The sequence below is a fragment of the Saccopteryx leptura genome, chromosome 4, assembly GCF_036850995.1.
Source record: "Saccopteryx leptura isolate mSacLep1 chromosome 4, mSacLep1_pri_phased_curated, whole genome shotgun sequence".
NCBI lineage: Eukaryota > Metazoa > Chordata > Mammalia > Chiroptera > Emballonuridae > Saccopteryx > Saccopteryx leptura.
The window spans coordinates 212052508-212072573 of NC_089506.1; the positions used below are offsets into that span (position 1 = coordinate 212052508).

Here is a 20066-nt window from a genome sequence, read left to right on the forward strand (position 1 = left end):
TTTGCTCCAATGGAGCCTCGGCTGCGGGAGGGGAAGAGAGAGACAGAGAGGAAGGAGGGGGGGGGGAGTGGAGAAGCAGATGGGCACTTCTCCTGTGTGCCCTAGCCGGAAATCGAACCCAGGACTTCTGCACGCCAGGCCGACGCTCTACCACTGAGCCAACTGGCCAGGGCCTGCCAACTCCTGTTTTAAGTAATAATCAAAAAATATATAACCCCTGTTTGAATTTTCCACATGATTATGTCTGGAGCCCTCTTCTCTTTCGGTTTCCTATTATTGTTTACATTATATAGTGGATACGAGTTACATGAACTTGAAAATAACGCTGCTTCCCCCATTTTCCCACATCTATTCTATAGTGGGTGCCATGTGGGCTTGAGTTCCAGGAGAATCTTTAATCCTTCCTTTCTCGTCCAGTTACCGTTTTTTTTTATTCATTTGTTTAAAGCAGCTTCCTTACTCTGCTGCCCTTGATGTGCTAAACCATATGCCTAGTGTACTTTCTCCATGCACAGCTGAAAACCAGCCTTGCATATATAATAATACAGCACAAGGTTTTTGGGCTCCTGAGTTCTGTTTCTAAATTTTTCTCACCTTCACTTCCTGATCTTAAATAATATTTTTTACCCAATGTGGTCAGCATAACTTCTCAGTGGAGTGGTTGGTGGTGAAGACTTAGCTCCCAGAGACTGTTGTGAGGCTTCAGTAGTGTAGTAGTGTTGAAATGTTTCAAGCTTCCCCTGAGAGTTGAGTGAAAGGTATGCATGATTTCCCCCACACATATCTGCAAAATTGACATATAACTCCAGGGGCTTCATGGAACTCCACTAGAGGCCATCTGAGGACACCGAGTTAAAGGAAACTCTTGACATAGAAAGATATAAATGTTTTTCATTAATATTTATTTAATAACGGCTTTATAGAGATATTCATGTTCTGTAAAATTCACTCTTAAGGTATACAGTTCAATGGTTTTAGTATATTCTAAGTTGTGCAACCATCGCCACTACCTAATTTTAGAACATTTTCATCACCCCCAAAATAAACCCTGTGCTCATTAGCAGTCACTCTCCTGTCATAGATCTTTATAAAGGTACGTTTATATGAGCACAAACAGTGAGGTTACCAAAAACAATCAGTCCTATTCACACTTGAGAGTTAAATCTAAACTCTAAACTAGTTGGTGAAGGACCTCTTTGAAACTTGGGTCTAACCTGTATTTGGTGGAAAGTATTGTTTCTCGCGCTGGAACAGACGCATGTGAATATTTTGCTCCGCAGAGGCTGCTCCTAACAGCGACTCCCAGCACCGTCCCGGTCTGACCGCCGTGGTGCCCAGTCCCTCCAAACCGCGAGCTGCGGAGCTGGTCCTGCAGCGAATGCAGCAGTTCAAGAGAGCAGACCCCGAGCGTTTGCAGCATGCTTCAGAAGGATGCTCCCGCCAGGCTGCGCTCGAAGGAAACGTTCCGAAGGGCCCTGGCGATGCGACGATGGCAGGGAATGGTATGATAGGAGTTTTCTGTCTTCCCAACAGGAATAAGTTCTAACTGGAGGGAAGGAGCAGGAAGCAGCCAACCTTCATTGTGTTTCTGTGGAGGGTGGGCTCTCACCAGCTTGGGCGTTCTGCCTTTGCCACTTCGTGTCTCTGGCCACAGACTGAACGGTCCCTTGGGTCATTTCTAACTTAGTCTCTTTGACAATGTACCTCTTCCTCTTGTTTTTATTTTCTTTTTCTTTTTCCCCCCTGTATTTTTCTGAAGCCGGAAACGGGGAGAGACAGACTCCCGCATGCGCCCGACGGGGATCCACCGGCACGCCCACCAGGGGGCGATGCTCTGCCCACCAGGGGGCGATGCTCTGCCTCTCCAGGGTGTCGCAACCAGAGCCACTCTAGCGCCTGGGGCAGAGGCCAAGGAGCCATCCCCAGTGCCCGGGCCATCTTTGCTCCAGTGGAGCCTCGGCTGCGGGAGGGGAAGAGAGAGACAGGGAGGAAGGAGAGGGGAGGGGTGGAGAAGCAGATTGGCGCTTCTCCTGTGTGCCCTGGCCGGGAATCGAACCCGGGACTTCTGCACGCCAGGCCGACGCTCTACCACTGAGCCAACCGGCCAGGGCTCCTCTTCCTCTTGTTTAAATTTTGACTTTTTATTTTGCATTTTTTCCATGCAGAAAAGTAAAATATATATGACAACAAATTCGCTGTATCCTCAGCCTGGGTTTAACGGTTGTTAACATTTTGCCATCTATTTTTTTGTCTCTATAAATACACGTGTTTCTGTACTGTATGAAAGTAAGTTATGTACATCATTACCCTTTACCTCTGGATTCTCTTCATAACCATTACCACAGTAATTCCATATTATTTCCTGGTGTCCAGTTCATATTCACATTTCCCCAGCTGTCTCAAGGGTAGCTTTTGGAGCTGGTTTCTGAGTATTCGTCAGAACTGTCAGTTTGCACACTGCATATGACTATAGCCAGTATAAGGTCTAAACTCAAGAACAGTCCCTATGTCTTGTTTTGTTCTGGTTTTTTTTAATGATGTTTTTTTGAAGAGTCCAGGATAATTGTCTTTTAGCATTTGCCACTTTCTGGATTTGCTTGATTGTTTCTTCATGATGTCATTTAACCCCTTCCTGCAACCCCTGAGCTGCACTACACTGAGTAAACCAGAGGACTCATTGGCTCCAGGTTAAACAGTTTGGCAACAGCGCTTTGCAGGTTTTACACCACCCGAGAAGCGCGTCATGTCTGGTGGTTCTATTCTTCATCCCCTGAACAATAGGAATCCTCATCTTGGATGCAAATATAAAGAAGGGAAAGAGGCCTGACCTGTGGTGGCGCAGTGGATAAAGCGTCGACCTGGAAATGCTGAGGTCGCCGGTTCGAAACCCTGGGCTTGCCTGGTCAAGGCACATATGGGAGTTGATGCTTCCTGCTCCTCCCCCTTCTCTCTCTTTGTCTCTCTCTTCTCTCCCTCTCTCTCTCCTTTCTAAAATGAATAAATAAATAAAAAAATAAAAAAAATAAAATAAAATAAAAAAAAAAAAAGAAAGGAAAGAAAGGAAGAAACTGTTGACAGACCTACAGCTAATGACCATGTAGTGTCTGGTATTGCATTTGCAGATCTCACCTCAGGAGCTCTGACCGTTCTCAGGCTACTCCGAAGGTCCACACAGGTAGCGAGGTGACACTGCCCTGCCATCAGACCTTGAGCACCCAAAGGGTACAAAGGAGTTGCTCAGCCAGTGTGTGAGTCCAGCACCGCCCCTACATGTGACTCAGTTGCTCCCATATATCCTTTTTTTAAATTTATTGATTCTAGAGAGAATAAGGGAGAGAGAAACATTGGTTTGTTTTACTTACTTATGCTTTCATTGGTTGATACTTGTATGTGTCCTAACAATCGAACCCACAACCTTGGCATATTGGGATAGTACTGTAGCCAGCTGAGCTATCTGGTCAGGGCTGCTTCCATATATCTGCTCATCATACCCAGTAATACTCAACTGCTTTGCTTAAAAAGAAGAAGAAAAGGAAAGAAAATAGGGAATTAAAATAAAGCAGGATGCTTTACTGGCTTTGGTAGAAAGAGTGATATAGGCCATTAAATATCCAAGAACTGAGGAGTCATGTTTTCAGAGCGTATCCTTCGTGAACACCAAGGGTCTGCTCCAGCAGTATCAGACGTGACAGGGTAGCAGAGGTGGGCGTGGCTACCTGGGAGCCATCTCAAGCTATTTCACTCTGACCTGGTTCTGCTCTGGGCAGTAAAGGTCATAACAATAGGAAAGGTTGAACTTTGAAGAGAAAACTTAGATTTGTTGGGGTAGGAGTCTTATAAACCTGGCATGTCCAAGACAGCTGACTTTAGAAGAAATGGGAAAACTGAAAGGAAAGTTCTCCAGGACTTGATACTCAAAAGAGTGGTCCTGGACCACCAGTATCAATGAGCCTCACCTGGGTGTTGTTAGAAATGCAGGACCTGACCTGACCAGGTGGTGGTGCAGTGGATAGAGCATCTACTTGGGATACTGATGACCCAGGGTCACCGGCTTAAGCGTGGGATCGTAGACATGACCCATGATCACTGGCTGGAAGCCCAACGTTGCTGGCTTAAGTCCAAGGTTGCTGGCTTGAGCAAGAGGTCACCGGCTCAGCTGGAGCCCCACTCCTACCCCATCAAGGCACGTATGAGAAATCAATCAATGAACAACTAAAGTGCTGCAACTACAAGTTGATGCTTCTCATCTCTCTCCCTTCCTGTCTCTCTCTCGCTCGCTTAAAAAAAATGCAGGGTCTCAGGATCCACCTAGACCTCCATAACGTGAACCTTCATTTTAGGTAGGTCCCCAGGTGATTTTTACACACCTTAAAGTTTGAGACGTACTGTTCTAGGAGCCCTGTGTAGTGCCCCACTTTACTGGATGGTGCCCGGCATGAGGCAGGGTAGCGCCCCTGCTCTGGGAGATCTGACACGTGCAGAGGTCTGAAGATGAGCTCATGCCCATGGCTCTGCGTGCCTCTCCACAGGGTCTGGGGCCTGGCTTCCTGCCACAGACAGCGACACTGCAGTGGCGCTGGCCCTGCAGCAGGAGTTTGGTCAGGAACGAGCCTCCTCACATGAAGACGGCCTGGAGGAGAAGGGTCTGTTCTTCTGCCAGATCTGTCAGAAGAACCTCTCGGCTATGAACCCGACGCGACGGGAGCAGCACGTGAACCGGTAGGAGCGGCTCCGCTGTCACTGTTCCTGTGGGTGTGACCTGAGCCAGGGAACCCTGTGGCTGTAATGGCAATCTTGAGATACCTTACTGTGACATAGCACCTCAGTGTTGGTATCAAGCTGCTCTTGCTTTTTACTAACAGCTTTGTTGAGATATAATTCACACACCATACGGTTCACCCCTTTAGAGTAAACAATTCAGTGGCTTCATTTAGTAATGTTCACAGTTACGCAACCATCACCCCAATCAGTTTTAGAATATTTTCATCACCCCGAAAAGGGAACTTTTGCCCATTAGCACTGGCTCACCATTCCTCCGCCCCCCAGCCCCTGGCAACCGCTAATCCGCTTTCTGTCTCTCCATTTGCCTGTCCTGGATGTAAGTAGAATCGAACACTATGTGGCCTTCTGTGTCTGGCTTCTTCACTCGGCGTCGTATTTTCAGGGCTCACCCATGTTGTAGCATGTGTCAGTGCTTGATGTGCTTTATGGCTGAATAATATTCCATCGTATGGATGGACTACATCTTGTTTATCTGCTCACCCATTGATGGACATTGTGTTGTTTCCACCGTTTGGAGATTGTGAATAGAGCTTCTATGAACATGCATTTCATGAGTTTGCTTAAGTGTCTGTTTTCAGTTCTTTTGGGAATATACTTAGTAGTGGAACTTCTAGATCATACGGTGACTCCGTGCTTGTGTTTAATCTGTCCTCGCTTTCTTCGGTCACCTTTGCTAACAGATACCTAAACTCCGTGTCTGGAGGCTGACTACAGGCTGTGTGGAGGAACAAGGTTTGGGGGAACGAGGTTTGGCCCCCAACATGTCCACATAGCTGTGGATCCATGTTTGCTTCGATTCACATTACCAGGGAAGGTGGTTCTCCTGTGTTTACTGTCCTCCCTCAGGTGCTTGGATGAGGCTGAAAAGGCACTGAGACCCTCCGCACCTCAAATCCCTGAATGTCCAATTTGTGGCAAGCCATTTCTCACCCCAAAGAGCAGAATCAATCATTTGAAACAGTGTGCGGTGAAGATGGAGGTCGGCCCCCAGCTCCTGCTCCAGGCCGTGCGGCTGCAGGCGGCTCAGCCCGCGGGGGCCTGCGGCTCGCTGGCTCACGCGTCCAGGTGAGTCAAGTGAAACAGAGACAAGCAGAGAAGTACTCTGACTTGTTTAAACATAAAGCCATCTGTAGTATCAGAGGACAATAGGCCCTCTTTGATTCTGGAAATGAGAGATACGAGGAGGAAATCAGTCATGGTCTCCACAGGGATTGAGGACGGGACGAATTCTGCATCCCGGAAGGCTTTGAAATGGTCTGCGTGAGCGTGGGTCTGTCTGTGGAAGTGACTATTGGACTGCTTTCCTTGAGGTCCTTCCTCCGGAGAGCTTTTCACTCCGGCATCCTGTGGGCCCTGCCTGTGGAGCAGCTGGGAATTCGGAAGTTCACTAGACCACATTTATTTTGTGTGAGGTGCAGCCTCACCACCATCTCCGTGTAGTCGATTTTTATGCTGATAATACAGATTACTCAGCAGAGTTCAAAGAGTTGGTGAGACGGAACCACAGGCCTTTAAAAAAATATTTGCATGAATTAGATCTTAAGCGTTAAAATAGGCTGTGCTGATGACACAAGTCTTCAGCATGCAAACCACAGGCACAGACGTGGCAGAGGGGTGGCTTGGCGCCGCACGACCCCTGCATTATAGGGAACACGGGCGCGTGGGCCCCGGACTGATGCAGGTTTGGGATTTCTTTCCTTGGACAGCTTTCAAGAACAAAGGGAAGCCCTGGCTGGGTAGCTTAGTTGGTTAGAGCATCGTCCTGATACACCAAGGTTGCAGGTTTGATCCGCAGTTAGGACACATATAAGAGTCAACCAATACGTGCTTAAGTGAGTAGAACAACAAAATCGATGTCTCTTTCCATTGATCTCTCTTCCTTCTTCTCTGTCTCTAAAATCAATTAAAAATAAAAAAGCAAAGGGAATGCCATGGACGGTGTGTTTTCCTGGCCACGGCCTGGCGCACGGGTCCTGGGCCTGTGAGCTGGGTCATTGCTGAGATGGGGGCAGAGGCTGAGTCTTCGCGGGGGAGCCGGTCTGCCTTCTAGCGCGTCCGCACTACCCTCGTGGACTTGGAAGCCTTAAGGCTGAGAACGGACCTTACCGAGGCCATCGCTTGCCTTTTGGCAGGACCGCACTGAAACTACCTGCTCAGATAAAATGTACGTGCTTTTTAAATAACTCCCATGAAGTGAAACAAGGTGTGTGAGGGTCCTCCTAGAAGGTTGTTAGAGTAGAGAGCAAAAATGGACGCCTCACTGAGGGGTCCTCACTTAGGGCCTCCCTTGCCCTGAGGCCAAGCCTGGGGTGTTTGGAACTCGGGTAGGCAGGCCTCCCTGGCCAGGGCACTTGTGCTGCTCAGAGCATCCCACCTGTCCCTGAACCCCTCGCCTGCTTCTATCTGGACCCAGGCCCACCAGAGGTCCAGCCTACACAGCGGCAGGGCCCCGCATGTTAGGGTGGCTCCTTTCCCTCTTGGAAGCTCTGGTTATCTATCGTGTAGGGTTCCCAGGAAGTTAGAACTGAATCAGGGCTTGCTTGGATCTTCCAAGACGATGCCTGGCCCAGTGGAGGGCATGAGCTTTTGTGAAGGTCAGAGGCGCTCAGAATGCCCTACAGCTGAGGGAGCGTGATCTGAAGGCTGCCCCAGCTCCGTCCCACCAGCACCCTTCTACTTGCCCAGCCTCGGGAATCAGCAGGCAGTCTAGGTTCTCTCGGCCAGAAAATCTTTCAGTCAATCTCCGAGCCAGATGAGTTGCTACATGATAGCCTCGTAGGCCACTGGCCACATTGGTGGCCCCAACTGAGAGGCTTCCCTTGCGGCCTTGGGCAGAGGCATTGCCCTGCAGCCCCTGCAGGAGGGAAGGGTCCTTTCATGGCCAGCGTGTCCATGGTTGCCTAGGTGGCATCTGAAGAGTCGATGGGCAGTTGGTGGAATCCAGGGTGCCGACTTGGAGCTGTTGAGTGTTGATGCCACTACATGGGTCTGGCCACATCTGGGGTGTGCAGGTACCAGTGGTGGCATTGTACAGCCACCAAGAACCCAGCTGGGCAGGATCACACAGAAGACCCCAGACCCTTCTGTGTCTCGATCGTGCCGGACTTTTGGCCTAGGTTCGTATGCGCTTACATGAGTCACAAAATGAGGATTTTGAATTCCTGGAGCACTCGAGGCCGCTGTCTGATAAGTCCACATTTACCCTTTCTCTTCCCCACAGAGGAGAAGGGGTCCGGCTCTCTGGTCCAGTGGGGACCGCCTCCAAACAGGAAGTGCTCGCACCTCTGGCGTCACTAACCTTTCTGTTTGGCTGCCCTTAAAGCTTCAGTAATCATGGTGGAGGTCTGAAGCGGAAGGGAGCCCCCAGAAAGAAGGAGCCACAGAAGCGGCAGAAGGTCAGTGAGCGCGAGGTGCTGTCCGAGGACCTGCTGGTGGCCATGGCTCTGTCCAGGTCTGAGCTGGAACAGGAGGCTGTGTCTGCGGAGCTCACACCGGGAACTGCTTCTTCTGAGAGGACCAGGCTGTCAGCAGGTATGTGTGACCACAGTGGTGGCTCCAGGGGCCTCACCGTGCCGCCTCTGGCTAAAGGTTACCTCTGGCCCTCAGGCGGTGCGGGTGGCCCTGTTACTGACTCCCACTTCTGTTTCTCTCTAGAGAAGAAGAGTCGCAAGAAGAAAGCGCCCCCTCTCCCACCCCAGCTGTTAGTCCAGGACTCGGAGACCACGGGGAGACAGATCGAGGATCGTGTGGCCCAGCTCTTTGCACAGGAAGAAGCGGAGTTGCCCAGCACGCCACCACTTCCTGCAAGCAGGCTTTTAAAGGAAGAGCTGGGAAAGGCCAGCAGTTGTCTGCAGCCACCTGAAAGGAAGCAGAACTTTCTGTGGGAAGGCAGTGCCCTGACTGGAGCCTGCACTTTGGAATCCTTCTATACGGCAAGCCTGGTGCCTCCCATGGTGCCCCAGTCCACCAAGGTGCACCCCCTTCCGGACACGTGTGGGCGGGCTCTGGGGACGGGTTGGCAGCTCCAGGATTATAGCACTGGGAGTTAACAGCTGGGGGACAGAAAGTTCTATCCACTGCGCCACCGCCTGGTCAATGGACAGAAAGTTCTAGAAAGAGCAGAGGGGAAGAGAGAAAGCCTAGGGGTGTCAGTTACAGGGTGTTTCTCTTTGCAATGTCTATATGGCTCTCTTGGTAAGAATAGGGAGGACCAGCCCTGGCCAGGTTGCTCAGTGGATAAAGCATCGATTCAATGTACCAGGGGTCAGGGGTTCGACTCTGAGTCAGGGTACCTACGAGAAGCAATCAATGAGTATACAACTAGATGGAACTAAGTGAAACAACTAGTTGATGCTTCTTTCTTGATCTCTCTCCCTTCTCCCCACTCTCAAATCATTAGAAAAAAAAAAGACAGGACCTGGAGAGTTTGTTTAAAATGCAGAGTTCCAGGCGCCACCCCCAGGCGGCTGACAGGATTTGCCTGTGATGGGCCCCAGGAGCCTGGCAAAGCCGATGCAGGTGGTCTGAGAGTTGGTACTCGCTTGCTTGAGGCTATTTAGATGACATCAGGAGAATGGGGCTCCCAGGGATCTTTCTGCAGATGTGGATGCCACAGGCATGGCTTCTGCCATGATAGAGGCCGGCTGACATAGTGATGAAGAGAAGCTTCCCAGGGTCGCTCTGGGCTGTGGCTGGTACCTTCGGGGACTGCCTGGGTGGTGGCTGCTATGGCAGCCACAAGATCATTCTGGCTTCCGACTTCTTTCAGGGTCTCGCACAGGAGCCCGTGCTGCCACCAGTATCACCTGATCAGCCACAGCCAGACGTGTGCATGCCACCTGCCCTCCATAGCACCTGTCCCAGGAACCAGTTGCCCTCTGCCAGCCAAAAGGAGTACCAGGCCCTGCAGGACCTCATGGACCTGGCAAGAGAGGGGCTGAGTGTCAGCCCATTGCCCTGCCCTGGGAGGAATACAGGTGAGACACAGTACGGGGCACCTGGACCCTCGCCTCCCCGTGACCCAGACCACGGAGGCCGCTCAGATCTGCGGTTCCCTGGCTCCTCCCCGTATGATGGGAGAAAGGCAGTCTCTGTAGGGGCTCATCCCCGTGTGATGGGAGAAAGGCAGTCTCTGTAGGGGCTCATCCCCGTGTGATGGGAGAAAGGCAGTCTCTGTAGGGGCTCATCCCCGTGTGATGGGAGAAAGGCAGTCTCTGTAGGGGCTCATCCCCGTGTGATGGGAGAAAGGCAGTCTCTGTAGGGGCTCATCCCCGTGTGATGGGAGAAAGGCAGTCTCTGTAGGGGCTCATCCCCGTATGATGGGAGAAAGGCAGTCTCTGTAGGGGCTCATCCCCGTATGATGGGAGAAAGGCAGTCTCTGTAGGGGCTCATCCCCGTGTGATGGGAGAAAGGCAGTCTCTGTAGGGGCTCATCCCCGTGTGATGGGAGAAAGGCAGTCTCTGTAGGGGCTCATCCCCGTGTGATGAGAGAAAGGCAGTCTCTGTAGGGGCTTTCTTTTTCTTCTCAAAAATAAATGTGACACAGGTAAGTTCATCACCATTTCCTAAACTTTAACCAAGGACAGAACAAGTGATCTGTGGGCTAATTCTGTTTATTTCAGTGCTTGTGCCCTCTCTGTTGGGAGGGGGTAGTGGTAAGAGTGGTGTGTGGGCTTCACTTTCACTGAAGAAGTCCCAGATAATAATCACTTCCTAGATGCCTCTGGGGTCAGCTTAGCCCCCAGTTCATGCCTTTTCCCTGGAAGCCGACGTTGCCAGGAGGTGATTTTTCTTTTTAACCAGTGAATCCTTCTCTCAGGGCTGGATCTGTTGCCTGATGGCCTTCCCCTGACTGGGTTTGTCCTGCCACCTGAGGAGCAGCACTTGGACACGGGCAGCCAGGCTTCGGTAAGGACCCCTCTGTGGGGCCTGGCCCTGCTCCGCTCTGCAGTGTTGGCTGCTGGGGCTTGTCGTACATTCAGTGGGGTCAGCTCACCACCAGCCTTCAGGCCCTTGCAGGAATCCGCTGGTCCCGCTGACATTATTTGAGCTGAGCCAGGCAAAAGCCCACAGGAGCCTCCTGTCCTCTGTCAGGGCTCCACCATGAGGCTTTGTCCCTTTTGTCACTGAACATGGGGGGTAGCTCATTCTCCCAGCCCTGGGGACCTGCTCTGCCTGGAGCCCAGAGGAACCACCAGCACTCTGTGCGGTCACCTCATTCAGCTGACTGCTCTGTTTACTCGCTTCTCAGAGTTTCATTCATTCACTCTGGGCTCACTGTGTCCTCCACCATGGGTCATGGGCTGGCCTCCCCCAACAGTTCATGTTCTGTGTTGGTGATGAATTGGGTGAAAAGGGGGTTTCCATTAGCGTGTACATCACCCCATTAGTATATCAGTGTCACTCCAAGTTTCCTGGTGACCATGGCACACAGAGAAAGGCCTTAGACCTCCTTTCAGCCCAGTGCCTGAATCGAGTAGACTGGGGTCCTCATCTGTTATTCCGGGCTGGTAAGTTTCTTCACGGGGCCACCATCAGCGAGTGTGGAACACTTGGCCTGGCACACAGCGCTCGGCAGCTACCGCTGCTGCAGCTCCATCTTTGTTAGAGCAGCCACGCCCCTCCACGTGCTGGCCCCTCCCACTTTAGGCCAGGAAACTCAGTGATGAGAATTGGAGAAAGTTAGTGTATTGCTTGCTGTTCCATGCCACTGAGTGACTTAAGGTGACTTACAGCTGCAACCCAATGGAGGTACTCCGTTGAGAGGACTGTGAGGGTCCCACCTGGCCACCCCAGCACCATCCCAGCTGGGGAACCGGCACAGTTAGAGAGGTGAGTGGCAAGTGGCAGTAACAGCTCTCCTGTTCCAGCTCTCCCTCAGTCTGCTGGCTGCCGACTTCAGTGCCATGGTCAATAACCCACACCTGAGTGACGTCCAGTTTCAGACGGACAGCGGGGAGGTGCTGTATGCCCACAAGTTCGTGCTTTATGCCCGGTGCCCGCTTCTCATTCACTATGTAAGTGCATGGCGAGCGCGCTGTGCCCGAGCCCTCTGTCTCCCTCAAGCCTGTCTCTCTCCCCCCCCCGCCCCTGCCTTCGTCCTTCTCTGCTTTCTTCTGTTCCTCCCCGCTCTGCCCAGGCTCTCTCTCCATCTCCCTGCCCCCCGCTCCCCCCCTGAGCCGCCTCACTCCCCCCACTCTCACCCCTCTCCCCTTCTGCCCGCCTCCCACTGCTTTCAACGTTTTTTCCCAATGTAGTGCCATAATGGTTACACTTTTGTGGAGAAGACATGTTTGAGATTAGAAAGTGCTATGAGGAAATGACTTCAGGATTGGGAAACATCAGCTTTCTTGTTCTGTTGAATAAAAATCCTTTTCCCTCCAGAATTGTTTCTTTTTTCTCTATTTGTGTAATTATGAAGACTAATCATCGATGTCTTTAAAGTTGAGCTGATGACAGATATCTCTGTGTTGACCTGTGTTTGACTTGAATACTGTGTTGTTGGAATCCAAGAAACTGCTGTAGTCACTCAGAAAGTTCTAGTGCCTTTGATATGTCTGTCAGGAGGGAATCAACTAGGTTCTTGAACATCTCCTGATTTGATTTTGAAAAGTTTTATGCAGAATTTATGGTCAACAAAATGGAGCGACACTGGCTAATGCTTGTGCCCATGCTGAGGCTGTTTGTAACTTAGAGACTGACAGGAGCCACCCAGCCCCCAGGCCATCTGCTTTGTCCCAAGTCATGACTGTCCAGGGAGTAAACCTTCTATACTTTATTTCACCCTCAGGTGAACAGCGAAGGGTTCTTTGCTGCAGAAGATGGCGACCTAAGAACCCAGCGCGTCCTGCTGAGTGACGTGAGCGCCGAGGCTGCCCGTGCGTTCCTGCGCTATCTCTACGCTGCCGACCCCGGCCTGCCTCCCCAGCTGGTCCCAGACCTGAGCTCCCTGGCCTGCAGGTCAGCACTGTCCTTTCCGTTGACTTCATGGCCTCGGACAGGAACTGACAGGTTACTAGGGTCCTGGCTCATGGGAGGATCAGGGCTGGGTCCTTTCTACACCTTCTAATCCCAAGGTTATGCCCAGTGGTGACTTTGAGCAAGGTGTATTGATAGGTGGTCTGGCCAGAAATGGACTCTTGCAGGAGAACTGAGTGCTGTTTGAAGAGTCCTCTGTCAAGTCCTGTGGCTTTAGTTCCCTGGGCGTGATGAGAGGGTGGCCCTCCGCCTCCGCCATCCCTAAACACGCTGCTCCCCGATGGTCCCAGCACCGAGGCCGGACAACAGCAGGCCTCTCCCAGCCCCAGAAACAGAAAGTAGAGAGGAGGCATAGTCCAAGTCCCGTGAATCTGCACCAGCCAGCCTTATCCACACACCAATATCTCAGGAGAAGTGACAGGTAGCTCAGCAAAAGAAAAAAAAAAAAAAAAAAAGCATTTTACCTCCTGACAAGATGTGAGGGCTTCTGGGATTTTTTTTTATTTTTCTGAAGTTGGAAACGGGGAGGAAGTCAGACAGACTCCCGCATGCGCCCGACCGGGATCCACCCGGCATGCCCACCAGGAGGCGATGCTCTGCCCATCTGGGGCGTCGCTCTGTTGCAACCAGAGCCATTCTAGCGCCTGAGGTAGAGGCCATGGAGCCATCCTCAGCGCCCAGTCCAACTTTGCTCCAATGGAGCCTCGGCTGCGGGAGGGGAAGAGAAAGACAGAGAGGAAGGAGAGGGGGAGGGGTGGAGAAGCAAATGGGCACTTCTCCTGTGTGCCCTGGCCAGGAATCGAACCCGGGACTCCTGCACGCCAGGCCGATGCTCTACCACTGAGCCAACCGGCCAGGGCCTTCTGGGATTTTTTTTAAAAAGGAAACAAACCTTGTTTATCCAAGGAAAGGATTGGCTCAGCCTCTAGAGCAGGGGTCCCCAAACTTTTACACAGGGGCCAGCTCACTGTCCCTTAGACCGGTGGAGGGCCCGACTATAAAAAAAACTATGAACAAATCCCTATGCACACTGCACATATCTTATTTTAAAGTAAAAAAACAAAATGGGCACAAATACAATATTTAAAATAAAGAACAAGTAAATTTAAATCAACAAACTGACCAGTATTTCAATGGGAACTATGCTCCTCTCACTGACCACCAGTGAGAGAGGTGCCCCTTCTGGAAGTGCGGCGGGGGCCGGATAAATGGCCTCAGGGGGCCACATGTGGCATAGTTTGGGGACCCCTACTCTAGGGTTTTAAGTGTGCCTATTAGACCACAGAGCCTTCAGTCAGGTGGCAGGCTGGTGTACTCCTCGGCCTGGGTGACCTGCGACAGGGTTAGTCTGCTTTGGTGTGCATCAGTCACAACACTGGGTGAGTTTCAAGGGAGCACGTGCTCCCCAGTTCTGCAGCGCCGCCAGTTGTCCTCGGCTCAGCCTGACAGTCACTATCACATGTGCACAGTGGAGTTAGTGAGGCCTACCTTCAAGTCCCACAAGTCTCTGTTTTTGTTTTTTTTTTCATTTTTCTGAAGCTGGAAACAGGGAGAGACAGTCAGACAGACTCCCGCATGCGCCCGACCGGGATCCACCCGGCACGCCCACCATGGGGCGACGCTCTGCCCACCAGGGGGCGATGCTCTGCCCATCCTGGGCGTCGCCATATTGCGACCAGAGCCACTCTAGCGCCTGGGGCAGAGGCCAAGGAGCCATCCCCAGCGCCCGGGCCATCTTTGCTCCAATGGAGCCTTGGCTGCGGGAGGGGAAGAGAGAGACAGAGAGGAAAGCGCGGCGGAGGGGTGGAGAAGCAAATGGGCGCTTCTCCTGTGTGCCCTGGCCGGGAATCGAACCCGGGTCCTCCGCACGCTAGGCTGACGCTCTACCGCTGAGCCAACCGGCCAGGGCCAAGTCTCTGTTTTGTTTTTTGTTTTTATTACTTATTTTTTTGTATTTTTCTGAAGTGAAAAGCGGGGAGGCAGAAAGACTCCCACATGTGCCTGACCAGGATCCACCCGGCATGCCCACCAGGGGGTGATGCTCTGCCCATCTGGGCCGTTGCTCTGTTGTAACCGGAGCCATTCTAGCGCCTGAGGCAGAGGCCATGGAGCCATCCTCAGCACCTGAGGCAGAGGCCATGGAGCTATCCTCAGTGCCCGGGGCCAATTTTGCTCCAGTGGAACCTTGGCTGCGGGAGGGGAAGAGAGAGATAGAGAGGAAGGAGAGAGGGAGGGGTGGAGAAGCAGATGGGCACTTCTCCTGTGTGCCCTGGCCGGGAATCGAACCCAGGACTTACACACGCCAGGCCGACACTACTGCTGAGCCAACTGGCCAGGGCTACAAGTCTCTATTTTTAGAGCTGAGTGGCCGGGGCTGGTGCACATGAACCCTGGTTGCAGGTGGGCAGGGAGAAGACCGAGACTGAGCCGTGGTTGTTCCCCTGGGAGGACTTCTGCTCCAGTCCTGGCCTGGCCGGGCGCCCAGTCGCAGCCGCCGTGAGGATGGTGATGAGACATGGCGTTTCCTGTTGCAGGTTTGGTGTGAGCAAGCTTGTTCACCTGTGTGAACAAGCGTCCGTCTTGATGGATTCAGAGGGCACACCGCAGAAGGAGAAGGAAGATGAGGATTGTGAAAGCAGAGCGGAGAATTTCCAAGAACTCTTGAGGTCAATGTGGGTAGATGAAGAGGAGGACGCAGAAGCCTTGCTAAAACCCGAGGCCCTCGGAGGAGATGGAGAAAAGGTCAATGACGCAGAAATGGAAGAAATTTATGAATTCGCAGCTACTCAGCGAAAGCTGCTCCAGGAGGAAAGTGCTCCAGAGGTTGAGGAAACCAAGCAGCTTGAGGACGGTCCAGGCTCCGGGCAGATCCTAGCAGGGGTCCGGGTTAAAGAGCAGGCGGAAAGTGCGGAGCTAACGGCAGCCTCCAGGCAGGGAAGAGACGCTGCCCCAGCCGAAAGGAAGAACGTGAGCCAGTCCAGGTTCCTGCCACCTGGGGGCCAGTGTTCCGATGGAGAGGGGGAGGCAGGGGCCCCAAAGGAAGCCCTGGCTCACACTAGCTCCTCCAGCCCTTCTACGGGCTGCTGGGCAGAGAGAAAGGAAGGGCCCTTGCTGTACTCAGTTGATGACGACGATGATGAACAGCCCTTTTCATCAACTCCAGAAGGATACCCTCAGCCGTCCCAAATAATAAGTCATCACAAGAGAGGCAGTGGCACTAGCAGAGAAAGGGGGAGAAGGAGCTCCCGTCCGCCTACTCGCCGGCAGACACCTCCATCACAGCCCGCTCCGGGCAGGAGTCCTGGACAGCCACACCCTCACTTCCATCGCACAGGTGACTCATCCCCACCCGCTCCCCAGTCGCAGGGCAGAGCTTCCAGGGTGGCCTCCCAGGACTCACCAGCAAAGCAGAAGAGGGGCCGGAGCCTTCTCACACTGCTTAACCATCCAGACTGCCAGAAGGGCGAAGAACGTGGTTCCATGATGGAATACAGAAATACAGGGCTCCTGATCTCACCAGAAAAGTCTCCATCCATTGACCTAACTCAGGCCAAACCGAGCCATCAGAGCTCCAGATCTCAGAATTCTCCATCCAGCATGAACAGAGAAGATGAAATTATTCTTTTATTGGATTCAGATGAAGAGCTGGAGCTAGAAAGAAACAAAATAAAGTCAGGTTTTAATGGTTCCTTGGAAGAAGGAAAAGTTCTAGAAGTTAGCCCCAAGTTCTCTGACCTGTTTTCCATCATCGACGTTGATGCAGAGCAGGAACCTTCCCAAAGCCCACCAGAGGGAGAGGCCCCAGCGCAGCAGGACGAGGGGCAGCCGTCAAGGAGCGAGGGCTGTGTGGGTGGCAGAGGGACCCCCCAGCTGTTCTGCAACCCCGAGACCAGTCCCAACGAGGACAGCACGACAGACACCTCGTGGCTGGTGCCCGCCACCCCACTTGCCAGCAGAAGCCACGACTACTCATCACAGACCCAAATCATGGGCCTCAGATCCAAGACTTCAGCAAATGAAATAGCTCAGCTTCAGCCCAGGACCCCATTAGAGAGCAGTGAAGGACCCCAAACCTCCAGTAAGTTTACAGTAATTGTGCCCCAGACGTCGTCGTCCTGCCCGGTGCCTGTCAATCCTAGAAGCCCTTCTAGTCCCCGTCCCAGACGCCACAAGCACTTTTCTCTGCTGGCTCCCTGTCCAACCTCAGGAGGCCTCACTGATTTCAGTGGACAGTTCCGGAAGCATTCACTGCCTGGGCCGAGCCTGCCCAGTCAGGTCACAGCCAGTGAGGTGGTGGAGGTGGAGGACAGTGAAGATGAGCAGGAAGTGGCCTCCCACCCGGCGAGCAGCAGTCCGCTGCCGGACAGCGGCCCCCCCATTCCGACTGATGACTGCTACTGGCATGTGGAGCCCCTCTCGCCAATTCCTATCGACAACTTGAACCTTGAGCGGACTGGGCCCCTGAGCACCAGTAGTCCGGGCGGTAGAGTGGGGGAGGCCCCAGACAGTGCTGACTGCCACTCCCCTGCACCCCCATCCTACTCCACTCCCCTGCACCCCACTCAGATGGGTACCACCCCCACCCGAGGGAGCTGCACCGGCCACAGGAAGCCTCAAGAGAAGTCCCCTCCGGCCAGCTCCCCTGGCAGCAGCAGGCTCAGCTTCTTGACCTCCGCTCTGTGGGACGATTGGGATGGAGAAGAGGAACAGAAGTCTCCAGAGGGTTTTCCTCTGGCTCAGACACCAAATGCCGATCGAGCTCAGAAATCGGATGGCTTAGAGAAGCCGAGTGAGTAGTGGGAAGAGCTGTTTATCTTTTACATTCTTTTACACCAAGGGCCCAAGAGGAAACCAGTAATGACAACATGGGGTGGCAATGCTGAAGGGCCGCTGGCCTGTGACGAGCCCCTTCCTTGCCTTCCAGACCCCTCTCCAGAGTTGAGGGAGAACAGGCTTGCTATCAAACACAAAATTCTTAGCCGGTAAGTCAGGGCTTTCTCCACTGGCCTGGACTCTACAGCTCACCTGGGCACACACTAAAAATCCCTGCCTGTGGACCCCACTTCAGAATTCTGAACCAGCACCCTGGGAGGCCAAAGTGCACACCTCAGGTGGGCCTTAGGACTGGGCGAGTGGAGTTCCTCAAACAGTTTAACATAGAATTGCCATTACAACCCAGCAATTTCACTCCTATGTATACATCCAAAAGAATTAAAATCAGGACTCAGATCCTTGTACACAGATGTTTATAGCAGCTCCATTCACAATAGCTAAAAGGTAGAAACAACCCAAATGCCCCTCAACTGATTGAGTAGGTATATAAAATATGGTCTAATCCAAAAATAAAAGGAATATTATTCAGCTATTGAAAGGAATAAAAGCAATCATACCTGCTACAACACAGCTGAACCTTGAAAACATGTTAAGTGAAAGAAGCCAGTCACAAAAGATCACATATTGTATGATTCCATTTATATGAAATAACCAGAACAGTCAGATCCATAGAAAGCAGATTAGTGTTGCCAGGGACAGAGAGGAGTGGGGTGACTGCTGGCTACAGAATTTCCTCTGGAGGGATTCAAACATTTTGCGACTAGACAGAAGTGCTTGTTGTACAACACTGAATATACTAAGTGCCACTGACTTACTTTAAAAAAATGTTTTTAAGTGAGAGGAGGTGAGACAGAGAGATAGACTCCCACACATGCCCTGACCAGGATCTATCTGGCAACCTCATCTGGGGCTGATGCTTGAATCAACCGAGCTATCCTCAGCACCTGAGGCTGATGCTCGGACCATCCAAGCTATCCTCAGCACACAAGGCCAACACTTGAGCCAGTCGAGCCACTGGCTGCAAAAGGGGAAGAGAGAGAGAAGGGGGAGCAGGAGGGGAAGAGAAGCTGATGGTCGCTTCTCATGTGTGCCCTGACCAGAGATCAAACTCAGGACTTCTGCACGTGGGGCTGATGCTCTATCCACTGAGCCAACCAGCCAGGGCTTAAAATTTTATTGTGTAAATTTTTTTTTTAATTTTATTTATTTATTTTCAGAGAGGAGAGAGAGAGGGAGAGAGAGAAACAGAGAGAGAGAAGGGGGGAGGAGCTGGAAGCATCAACTCCCATATGTGCCTTGACCAGGCAAGCCTAGGGTTTCGAACCGGCAACCTCAGCATTTCCAGGTCGACACTTTATCCACTGTGCCACCACAGGTCAGGCCTTATTGTGTAAATTTCATGTCAATTTAAAACAACAGATGCCGCTGTGAGAGAGGCCTGTTGTGGGCCTCAGTCCATCCTTGGATGATGCCAATTTCCAGCTCATTTCAGTCATGGGGAAAACCAAAGCAGCCAGTGTGGGCCCCTGAAGGTGCTGCCCCTCCCCCAGCGGGGCAGACCAAGGGGAGCCACGAAGGGCAGGGTGGCACTGAGCAGTGACCAGGAATGGAAGCAGAGCTTAAGGAGATCACATCTGCTTGCGACCTGGTGTTTCGTTTCCTCTTTAAGTCCTAACCAATTGGGCTTGACTGACCAGCACTTTCAGCCTTGGGTGGGCATCAGAATTGCCTGGAGAGCTTTTTAAAATGCATGTGGCCGGGCCCCACCCCAGAGTTTCTGCTTCAGGAGGTCTGGGGTGCAGCCAAGAATTTGCATTTCTGCCTGGTTCCCAGGTGATGCCGTGAGAACTGCTATAGGAGACTTGAGACCCGCACGCCCAGACTAAGTCAGGGGCCTTCGTCTGAATCTGAGGCGGGCTTTAGGGGTGACAGACTCTGAAATTTTATAAAGGATTTTGTGCAGTTTTTAGGGGACAGCCTGTTCTCGCTGGCGTTTCAAAGTACTCCATGCTCACAAAAAGGATGAGAACCAAAGTCCCTCTTTTCCTGATTACCCCGTTCACCTTTCATTTTCCCGTCGATTTGAGGGAGAGAGCGTGAGAAGCATCAGCTTGTTTCACTTAGTTCCATTTGTGCACGTTCTGGTTGTTTCTTGTACATGCCCTGACAGCTTTGAACCCACAACCTCTGGCGCGCTGGGTCAATGCTTTGTCCATGGAACCACCAGCCCAGGGCCCCATTTATATTTAAAATACCTGTTCCTTCCTTTCCTTCCTTTCCTTCCTTTCCTTCCTTTCCTTCCTTCCTTTTCTTTCTTTCTTTCTTTCTTTCTTCCTTTCTTTCTTTCCTTTCTTTCTTTCCTTTCTTTCTTTCCTTCTTTCTTTCTTTCTTTCTTTCCTTTTTTTTTTTTTTTTTGTGGTAGAGACAGAGAGAGTCAGAGAGAGGGACACACAGACAGGAAGGGAGAGAGATGAG

General features: G+C 52.0%; 2 protein-coding genes across 3 annotated transcripts in view; both read left to right on the plus strand.

The window, feature by feature from the left end:
- Window positions 1–20066, plus strand: part of TRAP1 (TNF receptor associated protein 1) — a 197228-nt gene that overhangs the window by 72725 nt on the left and 104437 nt on the right. The window lies entirely within an intron of this gene.
- SLX4 (SLX4 structure-specific endonuclease subunit) overlaps window positions 1–20066 on the plus strand; it is a 28879-nt gene that overhangs the window by 4120 nt on the left and 4693 nt on the right. For both annotated transcript variants that reach the window (XM_066382698.1, XM_066382699.1), the window contains exons 3-12: window positions 1281–1502; window positions 4530–4719; window positions 5629–5847; window positions 8105–8313; window positions 8437–8753; window positions 9551–9758; window positions 10600–10688; window positions 11651–11797; window positions 12571–12740; window positions 15293–17547. In XM_066382698.1, coding sequence (XP_066238795.1) covers window positions 1281–1502; window positions 4530–4719; window positions 5629–5847; window positions 8105–8313; window positions 8437–8753; window positions 9551–9758; window positions 10600–10688; window positions 11651–11797; window positions 12571–12740; window positions 15293–17547 — 4026 coding nt within the window. The remainder of the gene's footprint in view (window positions 1–1280; window positions 1503–4529; window positions 4720–5628; window positions 5848–8104; window positions 8314–8436; window positions 8754–9550; window positions 9759–10599; window positions 10689–11650; window positions 11798–12570; window positions 12741–15292; window positions 17548–20066) is intronic.